General features: G+C 35.3%; 1 protein-coding gene across 6 annotated transcripts in view; it reads left to right on the forward strand.

The window, feature by feature from the left end:
* RAPGEF6 (Rap guanine nucleotide exchange factor 6) overlaps positions 1-20,419 on the forward strand; it is a 186,207-nt gene that overhangs the window by 38,488 nt on the left and 127,300 nt on the right. For 5 of the 6 annotated variants that reach the window (XM_087816409.1, XM_087816407.1, XM_016197093.2 and 2 more), the window contains exon 5: positions 18,821-18,890. The exons of the other annotated variant lie outside the window; for it this stretch is intronic. In XM_087816409.1, coding sequence (XP_087672535.1) covers positions 18,821-18,890 — 70 coding nt within the window. The remainder of the gene's footprint in view (positions 1-18,820; positions 18,891-20,419) is intronic. 6 annotated transcript variants of the gene reach the window in all.

Below are 20,419 nucleotides of genomic sequence, written 5' to 3' on the forward strand. Positions count from 1 at the left end.
GACAGTGTTCTCTTGTATGAATACACCATTTGTTTAGCACTCAACTACTGATGGGCATTTGGGTTGTCTTTTGTTTTTGACTATTTTTGAGTAGTGTTGCTATGAACATTTGTGTATACGTCTTCATATGGACATATACTTTCATTTCTCTAGAGTAAATACATATGAATGGAATGTCTGGATTATGTCTTAAGGTGGACAGTATACTGTCATTTAATTTGGATATATACCTAGGTATGGCTAGGTTATGTAATAAATGAATGTTTTAACCTTTAAGAAAGTGCCATACTCTTTTCCAAAGTTGTGCCATTTCACATTCCCATCAGCACTGTCTGAGAGTTCCAGTTGTTCCGCATCAGATCCTTACCAACACTTGGTAAGGTCAGTCTTTTTAAGTTACATATACTAATTGGTATGTAGTAGTATCTGATGATGGTGGTTTAAATTTGCATTTCCCTAAAGACTAATAATGGTAATCATCTTTTCATATGTTTGTCACTTGTATATCTTTGAATCTTTGAAATATTTGTTGGAGGTGTGGGGGAGTTGTTTAATTTCTTATTTTTGCGTTTCAGAAGTTCCTTATGTATTCTATATACAGTCCTTTAACGGACGTGTGACCTGCAAATATTTTCTCCTTCTTTAGTTTGTGTTTTCCGTTTGTCAGTTATTTGAAGAGTTGAAATTTTGAAGTTCAGTTTACCAGGGTTTTTTTCTTTAATGGGCTGTGATTTTGTTGTTGTATGTAAGAAATCTTTTATTAACCCAAGTCACATAGAATTTTTTGCTATAATTTTTTCTGGAAGTTTTATAGTGTCAATGTAAGAACATCTAAAATCAGTAGAAAAATTTTATGAGTTTTTTTGAGCCAGAGGACATACCTAGAAGCAAGATCTCAACAGACTGAGAGAAATGCTTCCCAGAATGACAGTTTTTAGTTTCTTTTATACACTTGGAATTAAGGAGGGAATGAAGGAAGATTACATGAATTGGGTGAAAGCAAGGCAGGGAAATCTCAATGATTGTATTACAGGATAACTAGATTTTCTGCTCTCTTGAAGTGGGTATACTTCTGAGGGGTCTGAAAAAGAGGGATGTCAAAGGTGTGTTAACCTAATTGTAAAGAACAATGGATAGGGCTTGCTTGCTGCAAAGATAAACCTGTTGGAGGCAGCGAGAATATTTGGTGGGGGGATGCATGGCACCAAGTGTTAAACCAGTGCCTGGGTTCAGCAGCCTGAGTACTTGAGTTCTGGCTAAAAAACAATTCAGAGCCAAGAAAGACTCAAACTGTAAGAGAACATTTATTTATAAAATCACAGAGGTAGAAGAAGTAATTCATGGAAGAAATGGGCTTAGGAAACAAGTTATAGAGGCAAAGGAAGGGCCCTTGGAGCTTAGAAGCCAGGAAAATCCCTGCGGGGAGGGGGAGAAGTAATGGAAAGGCCCAGGAGTGCTCATTGTTAGAAGAGTGCACCGGGTCCTCAGTCCTAAGGCTTTTAGGGGTGGAGATTTTAGGGGAGATCCCAGGGGCAGATCTTAATAGAATATTCATCAACTTTCCAGGTGTGTCCTTTCAGGGTTTGGGTCTCGACTGATTGGTTGGCTCCAGGGCAGGAGGTCATTATTCAGTGCAGCTGGTCCTGAGGTATGGAGGTGTGTGTCTGGTTTTGCTGCTTTTCTGGACCTGGAGCTGAAATACAGCTGAGGCTTAGATGTTATCTCTAGGTAGGAAAGGTCAAGGGGTACAAACCGCATGACCAGTGATATGCAAGGGGAGGAAAGGTTACCCTGGCCAAGGACGTACCACCCTACAATTGTCCTTTGCTAGGCACCCAGGAATTTCCTCCCTGGTGACTTTCTGTATCTGTCCCAATGCCCTTGCTCTGCTCGTGTCTGTCTGCCTACCACAAACCTCTTTATAGGCCTGGGGATGACCATCCACCATGACCTGCCCAGTTAGGAATTTATGATCATATCACCCTGTGAGGTTACTTTAGATCAGGTTTATTACAGAGCACCTTTTTGGTCCACACTATTTAAGTCTGTTATTTATTTTGAGCTAGTTTTTTTCACATGGTATAATATATGGATATAATTTTGTCTTTTTATCTATGCATATTCAGTTCCAGCATCTGTTGACCTAACTTTGCTTTCTCTGAATTACTTTCCCATCTTTCTTGACCTTTAATTGACCATGTATTTCCCAAATCTTTACCTATTTTCATTAATTTATTTTTCTATCTGGTGGCAGTACCACATTATCCTGATGACTAGTTTATAATGAATCAAAAAATAGGATAGTGTACGTCCTCCAACTTTGCCAAATTGTTTTGGTTATTATAGGCTCTGCAGTTCCATATAAATTTTGGAGTCAGTTTGTTAATTTTAAAAAAGCTCAGGATTTTTATTGGGAATGCACTGAATCTGTATACCAATTTGGGGAATACTGATGTCTTTCTTAACAGTTGACTCTTGAACCATGAAAAAGGGGTATCACTCTTTTTATTTAGGTCTTTAATTTTTCTCAGCAGTGTTTTGTAGTTTTCAGTGTTGAGGTATTGCATTTGTTTATCTTATATCCACTAAATTAATGTGTTAGTACCAGTTCTGTAGGATTTTCTATGTCATCTGTGAATAGACACTTTTGCTTTTAAAAAAATCCTTCTCTGAATGCCCTCACCCCCTACCCCCACCTCTTGTTTTCCCGCATTATTGAACTGGGAAGAACCTACAGTACAATGTTGAAGAGACCTAGTGAGAGCAGACATCCTTTACTTGTCCTCAGTCTAAAGGGGGAGTTGGGATGGGTAAGTTGGAAGCATTCCTTTTTTCACCAAGTATAATCATAGCTCTAAATTTTTAGTAAATGCCCTTTATCTAGTTGCTTTATTGGAGTATAATTTACATACCATAAAATTCACCCATCTTAAGTTTGGTAAATGTATATACATTGGTGCAGTACAGTTTTAGAAGACTTTCATTCCCTGAAAAAGTTCCTTCATGCCGTTTTGCAGTTAATCTGCTCTGCTCTCTGTGTACTTTCAGATATTTCAGATATTTAAAAGTAGTCTCTTGTTTTTGGCTTCTGTCATTTTAGCATAATGTTTCTGAGGTGTATCCATTTTTTAGCACATGTAGCATGCCCATTTTAAAAACTGCTAAATTGTTTTTCATTCTGTGATGATAGATTTTGTCTAGCTATTTATGAAAATTGTGAAAAATTTGAACTTTTTTATTGTTTTAGTTTAGTTTAGGGACCACGAATAATGGTGGTCAGGATTCACATACAAATTTTTATGTGAGGCATGTGTTTTCATATTTTTATTTTCTTGTAGATACCCAGGAGTATAATTTTATTCTGTCTGATAAGTATATATTTAACTTCGAGGAAAGGGCCACAACATACACTTTCCACATCCTCTCCATCACTTACGAATTTATAGTGACTGGTGCTGTTGAGGACCTTTTCATGTGCTTATTAGGCATCCCTATACGTTCTTTGTTGAAATGTCTATTCAAAACTTTTTTCCATTTTTAATTGTATTGTTTGTCTTCTTAAGTTGTAAGAATTTATGTTTTGGATACTTTTTTTAATCAGATATATGATTTGTATATATTTTCTTTTGGTCTATGGCTTTTCCTTTTCTTTATAGTGTCTTTTGAAACATTTTAAACAAACATTTTAAATTTTGATAAAATTCTATTTATTTATTTATTTATTTATTTTAACGTTTCTTTATCTTAACTGTTGAGACCATTACCGATGTCCCCCTTTTAACCCCACTGATTCCCTCCACCCCACATCCATCCCACCCCCAGGCCCTCCCCACACCAATGTCCATGGGCCATGCCCATAAACATACAAGTTCCCTGATTAATCTCTCCCCACCCACACCCCGGTCCCCACCTTCCCTCTGAGATCCCTCAGTTTGTTCCAAGCTTCTGTGTCTCTGGATCCACTTTGTTCATCAGTTTATTTTGTTTATTATATTCCAATTTCAATTTATTACTTTCTGTTTGATTGTTTTTGAGGATTGGGGTTTGGTGTTTGTTAAAGTCTAAGAAATCTTTGTTTGACCTAAACTCAGTTTTTTTCCTCTCTTTTTTTTTCTAGAAGTTTTTCAGATTTTGCTGTTACATTTTGGCCTATGTCTACTGTTACCTAATTTTTGTTTGTTTTGGGCATTTTTTTTTGCATAAGGATATCCAATTGACCCAGTGCCATTTGATGAAAACACATTGGATTGCCTTAGTACCTTTGTTGCAAATCAATTGACTACGTTCGTGATATTTGTTTATTCTAAACTATTTATTCTATTTCATTTAACTGTTTTTCTATCTAAGTACCAGTACTGCTGTCTTGATTATTGTGAGTTTGTTGTAAGTTTTCAAATTGTAAGTTGTACAACTTTGTTCAGCTTTAGAACAGTTTTGATTATTTTAGGTCCTTTGTATTTTTATATAAATTTAAGGATCTGCTTGTCAATTTATACAATAAACCCTATTGGGATTTTCATAGTAAATGACTTACTGTTTATTTCAAAATAGGCCTTATTTTTTGGGAGCAATTTTAGGGTTACAGCAAAATGGAGTGGTAGGTATAAGGTTTTTCCATATGTGCAATGCGTCTACTCATGCATAGCTTCCACCATTATCAGCTTTCCTTACCAGAATGGTAATATGTTGTTGTTTTTATCTTCACCCGAGGATATTTTCCATTGCATTTCAGAGAGAGTGGGGGGCAAGGGGATTGATTGATTGAGAAACATGGATATGAGAGAGGCACATGGATTGGTTGCCTCCAGCACACGCCCCAACTGGGGCCAGGGATAGAGCCTGCAACCGAGGTCATGCCCTTGGCTGGAATCAAACCTGACACCCTTCAGTCCGCAGGCCTACGCTCTAACCACTGAACAAACCAGCCAGGGCCAGAGTGGTACATTAGTTACTGTTGATGAACCTACACTGCCACATCATTACCTAAAGTCCTTAGTTTATATTAGGGTTCATTCTTGGTGGTGTACATCCTATGGGTTTGGACAAATATATAATGACGTATCCACTATTGTAGTAATGTACAGAGTAATTTTATGGTCCTAAAATTCCTCTGACTTCCCCCAACCTCTGGCAACCACTATCTTTTTATTATCTTAATAGTTTTGCATTTTCTAGAATGTCATATAGTTGAAATCATACAGTATATAGCCTTTTCACATTGGGTTCTTTCACTTAGAAATATGTATTTAAATGTCCTTCATGTCTTTTCATGAATTAACAGTTCGTTTCTTTTAGCACTGAATAATAATGTTATCTGAGTATATCACAGTTTATCCATTTAAATACTGAAGGATATCTTGATTGCTTCCAAGTTTTGGCAGTTATTTATTTATTTATCATTAAATTTATTGGGGTGACAGTGGTTAACATGAATATATAGGTTTCGGGTTTAGGTTTCTATGTTACAAGATCTGTGTATTGCTCTGTGTGCCCACCATCCAAAATCATATCTTTTGTCACCATGTGTTAAGACCTTCCATCCCCCCACCCCATTCCCTCTGGCAACCACCACACTGCTGTTTGTGTGCACAAGTTTCAGTTTTATATCCCACAATGAGTGAAATCATGTGGTTCTTAGCTTTTTTTATTTAGCGTAATATTCTCAAGGTCCATCCATATTGTTGAAAATGGTAATGTTTCATCCTTTCTTATGGCTGAGTAGTATTCCATAGTGTACATCTACCACATCATCTTTTTTTTTCCTTTAGTTGCATCAAGGTTTTTATTGAAATTCTGACAAACTGAAATTTGATTAGGTTGTTCAATACATTTATGTTTAATTCATTATATTAATACTAGTTAATGCTGGCAGCTATTTTGATATATAGCCTCTCTGCTCCATTATCAGGTGCATTACATTTTCCAGCTTTTTAATTTTTATTTTCTTTTTAATTTTATTTTTGTTTAAAATATTACAGATGTCCCTTTTTCTCACCAATGACCCGTTCCACCCCATCCCATCCCTCTCCCCATCATTGTCCGTGTCCTTGGGTTGTGCATTATGCATATAAATTCTTTGGTTACTCTCTTCCCCTCCACCCACCCACCCTCCTCCATCCCTCTGACATTCATTAGTCTCATCTATGCTTCCATGTCATTGAATCTATTCTGTTCAGTTTATTAAGTTCTTTAGATTTCACGTATAAGCGAGATCATGTGATGTTTGTCTTTCGCTGCCTGGCTTATTTCACTTAGCATAATTTTCTCCAGGTCCATACATACGAGGTTGTTCTTCTTTACAGCTGCGTAGTATTCCATGGTGTAAATGTCCCACAGCTTTTTTATCCACTCATCTACTGATGGGCACTTGGGCTGTTTTCAGATCTTAGCTATTGTAAACTGTGCTGCTATGAACATCGGGGTACACGTATTCTTTCTGATTAATGTTTCAGGATTCTTAGGATACATTCCTAGGAGTGGAATCACTGGGTCAAAAGGCAGCTCCATTTTTAATTTTTTGAGGAACCTCCATACTGTTTTCCATTGTGGCTGCACCAGTCTGCATTCCCACCAGCAGTGTACTAGGGATCCCCTTTCTCCACACCCTCGCCAGCACCTGTTGTTTGTTGATTTGTTGATGGTAGCCATTCTGACAGGTGTGAAGTGATACCTCATTGTGGCTTTAATTTGCATCTCTCTCATGATTAGCTACGTTGAGCATTTTCTCATGTGTCTCTTGGCCATCTGTATGTCCTCTTTGTAGAAGTGTCTATTCAAGTCCTTTGCCCATTTCTTAATTGGGTTGCTTGTCTTCCTCTTGCTGAGTAGTATGAGTTCTTTGTACGCTTTGGAAATTAGCCCCTTATCAGATTCATCCTTGGCAAATATGTTTTCCCAGACCGTGGGGTTCCTTTGTATTTTGAGGCTGTTTTCTTTTGCTGTGCAGAAGCTTTTTAGTTTGATGTAGTCCCGTATGTTTATTTTTTCTTTTATTTCTCTTGCACTAGGAGATGTATCAGTAAAAAGTCCACTATGTGGGATGTTTGTGACTTTACTGCCTATGTTTTCTTCCAGGATCTTTATGGTTTCATGACTTACATTTAAGTCTTTTATCCATTTTGAGTTTATTTTTGTGTATGGTGAAAGTTGGTGGTCTAGTTTCATTTTTTTGCATGTATCCAATTTTCCCAGCACCACTTATTGAAGAGACTGTCTTTACTCCATTGGATACTCTTGCCTCCTTTGTCAAATATTAACTGACATTAATGGCGTGGGTCTATTTCTAGGGTCTCTGTTCTGTTCCATTGATCTATATGTCTGTTGTTGTACCAATACCAGCCGTTTTGATTACAGTGGCTTTGTAATACAGTTTGAAGTCTGGTAATGTGATCCCTCTATTTTTTCTCAAGATGGCTGCAGCTATTCGGGGTCTTTTTTGGTTCCATATAAATTTTCGAAATGTTTGTTCTAGGTCTGTGAAATACGCTGTTGGTATTTTCATAGGAATTGCATTAAATTTATAAATTGCTTTGAGTAGTATGGACATTTTAATGATATTAATTCTTCCAATCCATGGGCATGGTATATTCTTCCACTTGTTTAAATCTTCCTCTGTTTCTTTTTTTGGTGTCATGTAGTTTTCTACATGGTCTTTTATATCATTGATTAAGTTTATTCCTAGTTATCTTATTTTTTTAGTTGCAATGGTAAATGATACTGCTTTTTTAGTTTCTCTCTCTGAAAGTTCATTGTTTGTGTATAGGAATGTCATTGATTTCCGGATGTTGATTTTGTATCCAGCTACTTTGCAAATTCGTTTATCAAATCTAGTAGTACTTTGATGCTGTCTTTAGAGTTTTCTATGTACGATATCATGTCATCTGCAAATAATGACATTTTTACTTCCTCCTTTCCAATTTGGATACCTTTTATGTTTTCTTCCTGTCTGATGGCTGTGGCGAGGACTTCCAGTACTATGTTGAGTAAGAGTGGTGAAAGTGGACATCCCTGTCTTGTTCCTGTTGTTAATGGAAATGGTTTTAGTTTTTGCCCATTGAGTATGATGGTGGCTGTAGGTCTGTCATATGTGTCCTTTATTATGTTGAGGTATGATCCCTCTGTTCCCACTTTGCTGAGAGTTTTTATCAGAAATGGTGGCTGATTTTGTTGAATGCTTTTTCTGCGTCTGTTGATATGATCATATGATTTTGTCCTTCATTTTGTTTACGTGATGTATCACATTTATTGATTTGTGGATTTTGTACCAGCCTTGCATCCCCGGAATAAATCCCACTTGGTCATGATGTATGATCTTTTTAATGTATTGCTGGATCTGGTTTGCTAGTATTTTAGTGAGGATTTTAGTATCTGTGTTCATCAGGGATATTGGCCTGTAATTTTCTTTCTTTGTAGCATCTTTATCTGGTTTGGGGACTAGGATGATGCTGGCCTCATAAAAAGAGTTTGGGAGTTTTCCCTCCTCTTGAATTTTCTGGAATAGTTTGAATAGAATAGGTTTTCATTCTTCTTTGAATGTTTGGTAAAACTCGCCTGTAAATCCATCTGGTCCAGGACTTTTGTTTGCTGGGAGTTTTTTGATTACTGCTTCAATTTCATTAGTTGTTATCGGCCTATTCAGGTGTTCTGCCTCTTCTTGATTCAGCTTTTGGAAGATTGTATGCTTCTAGGAATTTGTCCAATTTCCCCCATGTTGTCCAATTTGTTACTATATAGTTGCTCATAATATTTTCTTACAATCCTTTGTATTTCTGTTGGGTCAGTTGTTACATCGCCTCTTTCATTTCTGATTTTACTTATTTGGGTCCTCTCTCTTTGTTTCTTAGTGAGTCTGGCTAAAGCTGCATCAGTCTTATTTACCTTTTCCAAGAACCAGCTCTTGGTTTCCCTGATTTTTTGTATTGTTTTTTTTTAGTCTCTATGTCATTAATTTCTGCTTTAACCTTTATTATTTCCTTTCTTCTACTTCCTCAGGGCTTTCCTTGCTGTTCTCTTTCTAGTTCTTTTAGTTGTTGTGTTAGATGGTTCATTAGATCTTTTTCTTGTTTCTTGAAATAGGCCTGTCACGCTATGAATTTTCCTCTCAGGACTGTTTTCGCCGTGTCCCATAGGTTTTGGGTTGTTGTCTGTTCATTTTCGTTACTTTCCATGAAGTTTTTGATTTCTTCCTTGATCTCCTTGGTAACCCATTCATTGTTTAATAACATGCTATTTAGCCTCCATGTGTTTGAATATTTTTGAGTTTTTTTATAGCGGTTGATTTCTAATTTCATGGCATTGTGATCCAAGAAGATGCTGGATATGATTTCAATCTTCTTGAATTTGTAGAGACTTGCCTTGTGCCCTAACATGTGGTCTATTTTTGAGGATATTCCATGTGCACTTGAGAAGAATGTCTATGTTGCTGCTTTGGGGTGAAATGTTCTGTAAATGTCAATTAAGTCCATTAGGTCTAGTGATTCATTTAAGGTGTGCGTTTCCCTGTTGATTTTTTGTCTTGATGATCTGTCTAATGCTGACAGTGGGGTGTTAAAGTCCCCCACTGTGATTGTGTTGCTGTCAATCTCCCCTTTACAGTCCCCCAAGAAATTTTTTATGTATTTAGGTGGTCCTGTATTGGGTGCATAAATATTTATAAGGGTTGTTTCCTCCTGTTGGATTGATCCCTTTAGTAATATTTAGTGACCATCTTTGTCTCTCGTTATGGTCTTTATTTTGAAGTCTGTTTTGTGAGAAATAAGAATCGCTACTCCAGCTTTCTTTTCCTTTCCATTTGCATGGAATATTTTACTCCATCCCTTCACTTTTAGCCTGTGTGAGTCTTTTGCTCTCAAGTGGGTCTCTTGTAGACAGCATATATTTGGGTCCTGTTTTCTTATCCATTCAGCTACCCTTTGTCTTTTGATTGGACCATTTATTCCATTTACATTTAAGGTTACTGTTGATATCAACTTACTTAATGCTGTTTTCCCCCTTTATGCTGATGGACCTTTCTCTCACTATTCCTTCTTTTCTTAAAGCAGTCCTTTTAGCATTTCTTGCAATGCTGGTTTAGTGGTACTGAACTCCTTTAGCCTTTTTTTGTCTGGGAAGCTCTTTATTTCACCTTCAATTTTAAATGATAGCCTTGCTGGATAAAGCAATCTTGGTTGCATGTTCTTGCTCTTCATTACTTGCACAACTTCATGCCACTCCCTTCTGGCCTGAAGAGTCTCTGTTGAGAAATCAGCTGTCAGCCTTATGGGGGTTCCCTTGTAGGTCACTGCTTGTCTCTCGCAGACCTTAATATTTTCTCTTTGTCCTTGCCATTTGCCATTTTAATTATGATGTATCTTGGAGTGGGTCTGTTTGGGTCCCTCTTGTTTGGAACCCTCTGTGCTTCCTGAAGTTCTGTGGCTTTCTCCTTCACCAGACTAGGGAAGTTTTCTATCATTATTTCATCCACCAAGTTCTCTATCCCTTGCTCTCTTTCCTCCCCCTCTTTCCTCCCCCTCTGGCACTCCTATAATGCGAATGTTTTTCACTTCATGTTGTCCCAAAGCTCCCTTAGACTGTCCTCATGCTTTTTAAGTGTTTTTTCTTTTTACTGCAATTATTGTGTGATTTTTTTCTACCTTGTCTTCTAAATCACTTATTCTATCCTCTGCTTCATTGAGCCTGCTTTTAATTCCTTCCAGTGCATTCTTGATATCAGATACAGCAGTCTTTATCTCTGTCTGAGTTTTGTTTATGGTATCTCTTATTTCATGTTTTCACTAAGGTCCTTGATCTTATCATCTAGTATCTTCTTAAGTTCCTTGAAAATCTTCATCATCCATGCACGAACTCAGTTTCTCATAACTTGCTTAACTCCATCTCATCAAAGTCTTTTTCTGGCGATTTTTCCTTTATTTTGGGGGTTGTTTCTTTGTCTCCCCATTTTGGTAGGTCTTAGTGTTTGTATCTATAAATTAGATATATTTGCTGTCTCCCAGTCTTGTGGGATGGGATTTTGTCTTGTGAGTCCAGTGGAGCCCAGAGGTGTGTTTTCCTTATACTTCTGAGCTCTTTGCTCTAGGCGTGCCCCTCTTGTGGGTGTCCCTTTTTTGGTTTCTTTATGTTCTCCTGTTGTGGTTGGGTCTAGATTGTCATTGATCAGTCCTTGGGAGGACCCTCCTCTCAGGTTGGCTAACTGTGTCTCAGCCCCAACCTCGTCGTGTAAGCTGTTGTACGGGTGTTGGCAAGGCAGGACAATACACAGCTAAACTTCCAGGAAACAAGAGGTATCTTACAAAATATCTTGAGAGTCACAATGAAAACAACCCAAGTGAAAATAGAACTGGGAGAGTGAAGGGAGAACACACACACACACACACACACAAACACACACACACAAATGCTTAAAAAAAAAAACAAAGAGAGAAAGAAAGAAAAGTAACGCTTAGAGAGAGAGAGAGATGTATATTGTTGTTAATACTGGTGAAAATTTTACCACATCATCTTTATCCAGCTTATATCACAGGACACTTTGGAGGTTTCCATGTCTTGAGCACTGTGAGTAATGCTGCAGTAAACATAGGGGTACATATATCTTTGTGAATACATGTTTTCGAGTTTTTCGGATATATACCCAGGAAAGGGATTGCTGGATTGTATGTCAGCTCTGTTCTTAATGTTTTGACAGTCGCCATACTCCTTTCCATAGTGGTTGAACCAGTGTGCATTCCCACCAGCAGTGAATGAGGGCTCCCTTTTCTCCACAACCTCTCGTAACAGTTGTTATTGCTTGTCTTGTTGATAATAGCCACTCTAACAGGCATGATATGGTATCTCATTGTAGTTTTGATTTGTATTTCCCTAATTGCTAGTGAGGTTGAACATCTTTTCATATGTCTATTGGCTCTTCGTATGTCTTTGGAGAGGTGTCTGTTCGGGTCCTTTGCCCACTTTTTGATTGGGTTGTTTGTTTGGTTTTGAGTTGTATGAGTTCTTTATATATTTTGGGAATTAAACCTTGGTTGGAGCTCCTGTTTACAAATATCATCTCCCATTTGATTGACTGCCTCTTTGTTTTGTTGTCAGTTTCTTTTGCTGTGCAGAAGGTTTTTAGTTTGATATAGTCCCATTCATTTATTTTTGCCTTTACTTCCCTTGCCTTTGGGGTCAAGTTCATAAAATGTTCTCTATGACCAAGGTCCCTAGGTTTGGTACCTATGTTTTCTTCTATGTAACTTATTGTTTCATGTCTCACATTTAGGTCTTTGATCCATTTTGAGTTTATTTTTGTACATGGGGACAAACTATAATCCAGTTTCTTTCTTTTGCATGTGGCTTTCCAGTTTTCCCAGCACCATTTATTAAAGAGACTGTCTTTACTCCAGTATGTGTTTCTGGCTCCTCTGCCAAAAATTAACTGCCTATATATGTGGTTTTATATCTGGGCTCTCTATTCTGTTCTTCTGATCTTTGTGACTGTTTCTGTGCTAATACCATGCTGTTTTTATTATCGTACTTCTGTAGTATAGTTTGAAGTCAGGTAGCATGATATCTCCAGCTTCGTTCTTTTTTCTTAGGATTGCTTTGGCTATTAAGTTCTTTTTTGGTTCCATACATATCTAGTGGTTTCTCATTCTGTTTCTTTAAAAAATGACATTGATATTTTGATGGGGATTGCATTAAATCTGTATATTGCTATGGGTAATATGGGCATTTTAACTATGTTGATTCTTCCAATCCATGAACATGGGATATTTCTCCATTTTGTTGTGTCTTTTTCAATCTCTTCTAAAAATGTTTTGTAATTTTTAGTATATAGGCCTTTCACATTCTTTGTTAAGTTTATTCCTAGGTATTTTATTCTTTTGGTTGCAATTACAAAAGGAATTGTTTTTTCATTTCTTTTTCTTAAGTTTTGTTGTTAGTATACAATAAGGCAATGGATTTTTGTACCCAAGTTTTGGCAGTTATGAATAAAGTTGTTACAAATGTCCCCATGCAGGTTTTGTATGAATGTTAAGCTTTCAACTCTTTGGGTAAATACCAAGAAACATGATTACTAGATTATATGGTAAGAGTATTTTTAGCTTTGTTAGATATTGCCAAACTGTCATCCAAAGTGGCTGTACCATTTTGTGTTACTACCAGCAGTGAATGAGAGTTCCTGTTGTTCCACATCCTCACCAGCATTTGGTATTGTTAGTGTTTCGGATTTGGGCTATTCTGATAGGGTATAGTGGTATCTTGTTGTTTTAATTTTCATTTCCCTGATGTGGAATGTCTTTTTATGTGATTACTTACCATCTGTATATCTTCTTTGATGAGGTGTCTGTTAAGGTCTTTGGCTCCTTTTTAAATTATGTTTGTTTTCTTATTGTTGAGTTATAAGAGTTCTGTGTATATTTTGCATAACAGTCCTTTATCAGGTATACCTTTTGCAAATACTTTCTTCTAGTCTATGGTTTGTCTTCACATTCTCTTGACTTTGCCTTTTTTATAACAAGTTTTTAATTTTAATGAAGTTCAACTTATCAGTTATTACTTTTATGTATTACGCCTTTGGTGTCATAGCTAAAAAATCATCTCCATGCCCACAGTAACCCAAGTTTTCTTCTTTTACCTACTGGGAGTTTTATAGTTTCGCATTTTACATTTAGATCTTTGATCCATTTTGAATTCATTTTTGTGAAGGGTGTAATGTATGTATCTAGATTCTTTTCTTTTTTTGCATGTGGATGTACAGTTGTTCCAACACCATTTGTTGAAAAGACTAACTTTGCTCTATTGTGTTGCCTTTCCTCCTTTGTGAAAGATCAGTTGACTGTATTTGGGGGTCTGTTTCTGGGTTCTCTGTTCTGTTCCATTGATCTATTTGTCTGTTCTTTCACTAATACCACACTGCCTTGATTACTGTAGCTTTATAGTAAGTTTGAAGTTGGATAGCATCAATCCTCTGACTTCGTTGTTCTTTGTCAGTGTTGTGCTAGCTATCCTGGGCCTTTTCTTTTTCTGTAGAAACTTTAGAATAAATTTTTTAGTGTCCACAAAATAACTTTCTGGATTTTGATTGCGATTGCATTGAGTCTATAAATCATTGGGGAGAACTGACATTTTACAACATTGAGTCTTCCTATCCATGAACATGGATTATCTTCATTTATTTAGTTCTGCTGTGATATTTTTCATCAGTTTTGTAATTTTCCTCATATAGATCTTGTACATATTTGGTTAGATTTTTACCATAGTATTTCTTTTTTTTTTGGATGCTAATAAAATGGCATTGTATTTTTTATTTCACATTCCACTTTTTCATTAATGGTCTACATGATGGTAAAGCAATTGTCAGTTTTTCTCAGATTTTCTATATAGGTAATCATGTCATCTGCAAACAAGGACAGTTTTATGTCTTCCTTCTCAACATGAATATCTTTTATTCTCTTATTTTATTGTATTAGCTAGGACTTTCAGGATGATTTTGAAAAGCAGTGATTGAAAGGGGACATCATTTCTTAGTTCTTGATCTTAGTAGTAAAGCATTGAGTTTCTCACCATTAAGTATATTAGCTGTTGTTTTTTCTACATAGTCTTTATCAAGTTCAGGAAGTTTCCCTCTATTCCTTGTTTACTACGTTTTTATGAATGGATATTCTATTTTCTTAAATACTTTTTCTGCATTATTGATATTATTATGCATTTTTTTTTAGTTTTTTGATGTGATGGATTACATTAAATGATTTTTTACTGCTGAACCAGCCTCACATACCTGGGGAAAACCCAGTTGGTCATGTTGTATAATTCTTTTTATACATCCCTGCCATATCCGAATCTGGTTCTTAAGCTTGCTCTGTTTTCCACCTGTCTATTTTGCCTTTTAGTATGCCTTGTAATTTTTTTCTTGATAGCCAGACATCAGGTTCTGGGCCAAAGGAATTGCTGTAAGGTGTAGGGAGAGAGAAAGCATTTTGTAGTCCTGTGATTAGGTATTAGGTATTAGTCTTTTAGTGAGCCTTTGCCTCTGAACTTTACAAGTGTGTCTCAGGTTTGTTTTTTTCCTCCTTTTAGGTGGGACAGGATAATAGCTAGGGTGGGTTGGAGTTAGGTACTTTGCTTCTGCTATGGAAGGCTAGAGCCAACTTGAGTTGGGTATTATTTCCCTTTCTGTAGGTCTCTGATAGAATAATTTCTCCTAAGGGCAGACCTTGCTGTGGGATTTTTCAAAATAGTTCCTTTTCCCCTCCCATTGCCAGGAGCACAAGGGGTTTTTCTCTCTTATTTACTGTGGGAACCTGGCAGAAATCCATAATGTAAAACTGAAAGAGGTTTGGAGGCCCCTTCAGTGACCTGCATCTCATTGGAGTTTTAACACTCAGTTGCCTACTTTGAACTTCCAGCAGTTCATTATGATTCTGCAGTTCGGTTTGATTTTCCCTATCCTGGCACTAGTTCACTTGGAGATTGCTGCTCTAAGTTGTGATTCTCTGTATTCATCTGTCATTTTCTCCAGTTTGTGGACAGTATTTTTGTTCTTGTTACCCCACTTCTCTTACAGATCTATGAAAGGTCATTGATTTTTCAATTTGTTTAGCATTTTATTTGCTATTAGCACAGAGTGCAATTTCCAATATTCTTACGTGCCAGACTGGAAACTGAATGTCCAGAAATATTTAGAATCTATGGATTAATTTGAAGAGACTTGCAGTCTTAACAGCATTACATCTTCCAATCTATGAACATGAATTGTTGCTATATATATTTACATCTTCTTTAATTTCTCTCAGTAATATTTTGCATTTTTCAGTGTATACGTCTTACACTTTTGTAAAATTATTCCCAAATATTTTTAATACCGTTCTGAATGGCATTGTTTTCTTTTGTTTTATTTTATTGCTAGTATAGAGAAATACATTTGGTTTTTATATATTGATCTTATATCCTGCGACCTTGATATACTCTTAAGTTCTAATAGTTTAGTTTGTAGATCCTTAGAGTTTTCTATGTACAGAATCGGTTGTCTTTCGTAAAGACTGCTTTATGTCTTCCTTTCCATATGTATGCCTCTAATGTCTTTTCTTGCTTTATTACACTGGCTGGAATCTGCAGTTCAATGTTGGTTTGAAGTAGTGACAGTGGATAGCCTTGTCTTATTCATGATGCAATGTTCTCTCTAGATTAACCATTAATGTAACAAAAAATCACATTTAAAAATCACCAAAGGAGTTAAAATATTCATTTAACAGAAATGATGGAAATAAAGGAGGAATAGAGGAACACAAAAGATGAGGCATTTACAGAATAAATAGGAAAATGGCAGACATAATGCAACCACATCAATAATTTTATTGCAAGTGCATAGTCTAGACAGTCCAGTCAAAAGGTAAGAGATGATCAGATTCTATGACAATCCAAGATTTAATTATGTGCTACCTACGGGAAATCCTTTATCTTTAAGCAGAAAGACATTGAAAGTAAAAGGATGGAAGAGAATATACTAGGCAAATTGTATTCATAAAAAAACTAGAGTTGGTCATATCAACATCAGTCAAAACAGACTGTAAAACAGGAATATTACTAGAGACTGAGATCAAAATTTCACAGTGTCAAGATCATAATTTTAGGAGCACATGACAGTTTTATTGTATATGCATTTAATAATAGAGCCACCAAATATGGAAAAGTAAAAACTGACAGAATTGAAAGAAGCAGTAGAAATTCAGCTAGAGATTTCAAACTCTACTCTGAATAATTGATAGAACCACTAGCCTGAAAAATTAGTAAAGGGTAAAGCTTGGAAAGTACTATCAACCACTTTGATTTGATACATAATTTTTTCAGACTTATATACAGATCATTCTCTATTCTAGAGCATATTCTAGGCCAAAAAACAAGTCTCAATAAATTTAAAATTTTAATACATGCCCTAGATGACAATTAGGAAGCTTCCTTCTGTGTATCTAGTAGGTTCAAAAGATTTTATCATGAACAAGTTTAAATTTTGTCAAATTTTTTTCTGTGTTTACTGGAAAGATCATGTGGGTTTTGTACATTATTTTACTAGCAGAGTATATTGTATTAATTGATTTATGATGTTAAACTTCCTTGCATTTCTAGAATAACCACAACTTGTTCACAGTGTTTAATACATTACAGGATTTGGTTTGCTGTTATTTTGTTAATGATTTCTACATGCTCACCAGAGATAATTTCTGTCATCTTTGCATTCTGGCTTTTAGTTGGTTTGTTCTCATATATTCATAGTACTCACTCAGAGACTCAAGGGAACCTTTCTGAATGTCACCAAAGTACATACGTGTGTTCACACGTGCACTCTCGTGCACATTTTCATTCTCTCTGTCTCTCTCTCCTGCTCCCTCCTTTTCTGTTGTCTGCCCTGTAAATTTTAATGATCTTTTCCCCATCACCCACACCCCAAAGCTATCTCTGTCTCTTCAATTCATTGAGACTGCCAGGCTCTGTTAGGCTTCTCTTTTGCATTGTAGTCTAGATACTGCCTATGTAAGTGGGAAAATGGAATATTGTAGGGGTCATCTTAGTGTGTGTGTTTTTTCTGTTAGGGTGCACAGCCCTGTCCTACATGTTATCCAGTGTCTTGAAATTGTTGTTTTATATACTTTGTTTTCTCAGGTGAGAGAATAAACCTAGTACCTGTTATTCCATCTTGTATGAAAGCACACTTTTACAAATTTGTTTTTGTTCTATGTATTAGATGATGTTAAAGTTTGGGCAAACACAAAACATACAGTTCTACTGCTTAAGGAAAATGAGAATTTTTGTTCTAAAATCATTTGGATTTTGATTGGAATTTTGTTATAAACTAATATTTGTATATAACCCTATACTTTGTGGAGAACTGACATGCTGTCACTTTTTTCATTCAGTCCCTATTTCCAGTCCATCAATAAAATTGTATAGTTTTTTATAAATGACTTTTATATTTCTTAAGTTTATTTTTTGGTATTTTATATTTTGTTTGCATTATTAATGGAGTTTTTTTATATTTGGTTATTTTTGGAATAAATTATATATAATGTATAATTGGCCACGATACTTAATTTTTATATAATATTTTAGATGGCTTTTGTAATTTTATAAGTGCACTCTGTATCATATGTTCACCTTTTGTATATTACAATTATCGAGTTTTTGTTGTTCCCTACCTTTTAAAAAATTTATTTATTTTTTTAATGAAAACATTAATCTGTTCCTTTATAAATGCTTTCTTTTTTGATTTGCTTAGAAATTTTTCTCCCACATGAAGGATATAAAAATACATTTAAAAAACAAACAAACCCAGTTTTAGTTTTTTCCAGAGCTAGCTAGTGGCTTCAACACGATTTTTAAATGAATCATCTCTGTTTCTTACTACATTTCTTTATATACTCAAATGTGAATATTTCTAAAGTTGTTGATAGCTGTTGTTTAATACCACTCCCAAAATACTATAATAATTTACTTTTATAAAATATTCCATAATTGTGGCTCTAGTCTATATTAGGTGTGTTTTTATTTTTATTCAGCACATATTGATAGATGTTCAGAATTTGAGATTAGAGTTCTTTTATAACCAGTTTCAGAGGCTAGATAAAAGCAGAAATTTTAAAAGAATTTTCACACAGAATTGTATTGAGATCAGTTATATGTTTTGTTTTTTAAGAAAATCTTATTAATAAAAGTGATAGGACCAGAATTTCTTGGTTAACATATAGGGTTGTGGGATTTTTTGTTTGATTTTTGGTTGTTTGTTTTTTTCCTATATTAATATATTTTATTTGTAACCTTTGCTAAAGAAATTATTTTTCTGTTTTTATAGTTTTGGTAAGCAGTTTGGAGGAAAAAGAGGATGTGATTGTCTTGTATTAGAGCCTTCAGAAATGATTGTGGTAAGAACTTTAAAGAATGCTGAATTGTTTTTTGATGTGCTTCAGTTTCAACTTTAAATGTAGTAGACTTTTAAATACTCAAGGAGGTTCCATTATTATGACTTCTTAAATATTTTATTAAGTAGCGTCAGAACTATCTACCAAGTTTGATACATTTTTATTTTCTTAAATTTTTTTTATCATTGAGAGAATTTGGAACATGATACAATTATATATAACATGTTCCAGATTTGGTAACTTCTTTTACCACTTCTACCAGAAAATTTAAATAAAGGCTTTGAAAAGTGACCCTGAAATTTCAAGTGTTTTCTATTTCCTCTTCAGTGTAATTAACAATCTTTCGAACATTTATATTCTGTGCCCTCAACTTGCAGGAGGGAGAAGAAAAAAAAAGAAAGACAATTCAAGTAAGAAATGGTTTAGATCTTAACATTTTTACAGAGTGTACTTAAGGAATAATTCTTTACTTTTTCCTAAGAAAGCTAGGTAGTTGATGTAACTTGAGAAAAATCTGACCTTTTTTTTTAAGCTTTAGAAGAATTTAGAACACAGCTTCCTTTTACCTTGTTCTGAGATGACCTTACTAGAAAATAGCTTATACTGAATGGGCTCATTGTCCTGCTAGCATCTCATGAAGAGGATCTTGTCATCTGATTTGATTTAAACTATTGAGAAGTGAAGTTGAATTCTTAATGAAACATTTTAATGCCAGGGCACTAAAAAAAGCTAAACCAATTGTCCACTTTATGGTTCTATAGTCAGATTGACATCTTAAAATAGTTTGTTTTCTGTTTCCCAAACTGCATCATCTACATTATCATGAATTTAGTGTCCTATATTTTATAAAAACAACTGGATTTTAAGCTCCTAAAAGGCAAAGATTATGTCTTACTGTGCATAGCGCTGCCTGCATAGTAAGTATTCAATGAATTGTGCTTGAATTCAAGTTTGTTCAAGGCTTGGACTATGTGTTATTTTGTTTATTTTCTTTAAACGTTGGTATAGATGACATATTTATTTATAGCCTCAGAACTGCCTTTTTAAAATAAATATATTGAGGAACATGGCAAGAAAACTACCTCAGGCATACTGGTTTTCTCATTTATTTGTCAGTTGATGTATTTGGTATTTCTCATACTTTATGGGAAAGGAGTAGTGCTTTTACTGCAATGTTTTCATTGTTTTATTGTGGTAAAATACACAACATAAAATTTACCATCTTAACCATTTTTAAGAGCATAGTTCAGTGTATTTAATTATTAGTTTTCTTTTGAAATTGAAGGGAAAACATACTTTCCCCACCCCAAACTTGGAGTTAGCCTTTTCTCTAAGGAGATCTGCTTGGTTTTAATGGAGGATAGTACTGTTTAGAAACTGAGGTCTGGCTGCCAGTTTTCATTGCTATAGGCTTCTTAAGGAAGAGAGCTAGAAAATGTGTCTTAGTGTATGTCTGCACTACTTAAATATATACACATGTCTCTATTTTTTATATCTATATATCTATGTTTAAAACCCAGAGTTTATTTTGG

The sequence above is a fragment of the Miniopterus natalensis genome, chromosome 4, assembly GCF_054644295.1.
Source record: "Miniopterus natalensis isolate mMinNat1 chromosome 4, mMinNat1.hap1, whole genome shotgun sequence".
NCBI classification, from domain to species: Eukaryota; Metazoa; Chordata; class Mammalia; order Chiroptera; family Miniopteridae; genus Miniopterus; species Miniopterus natalensis.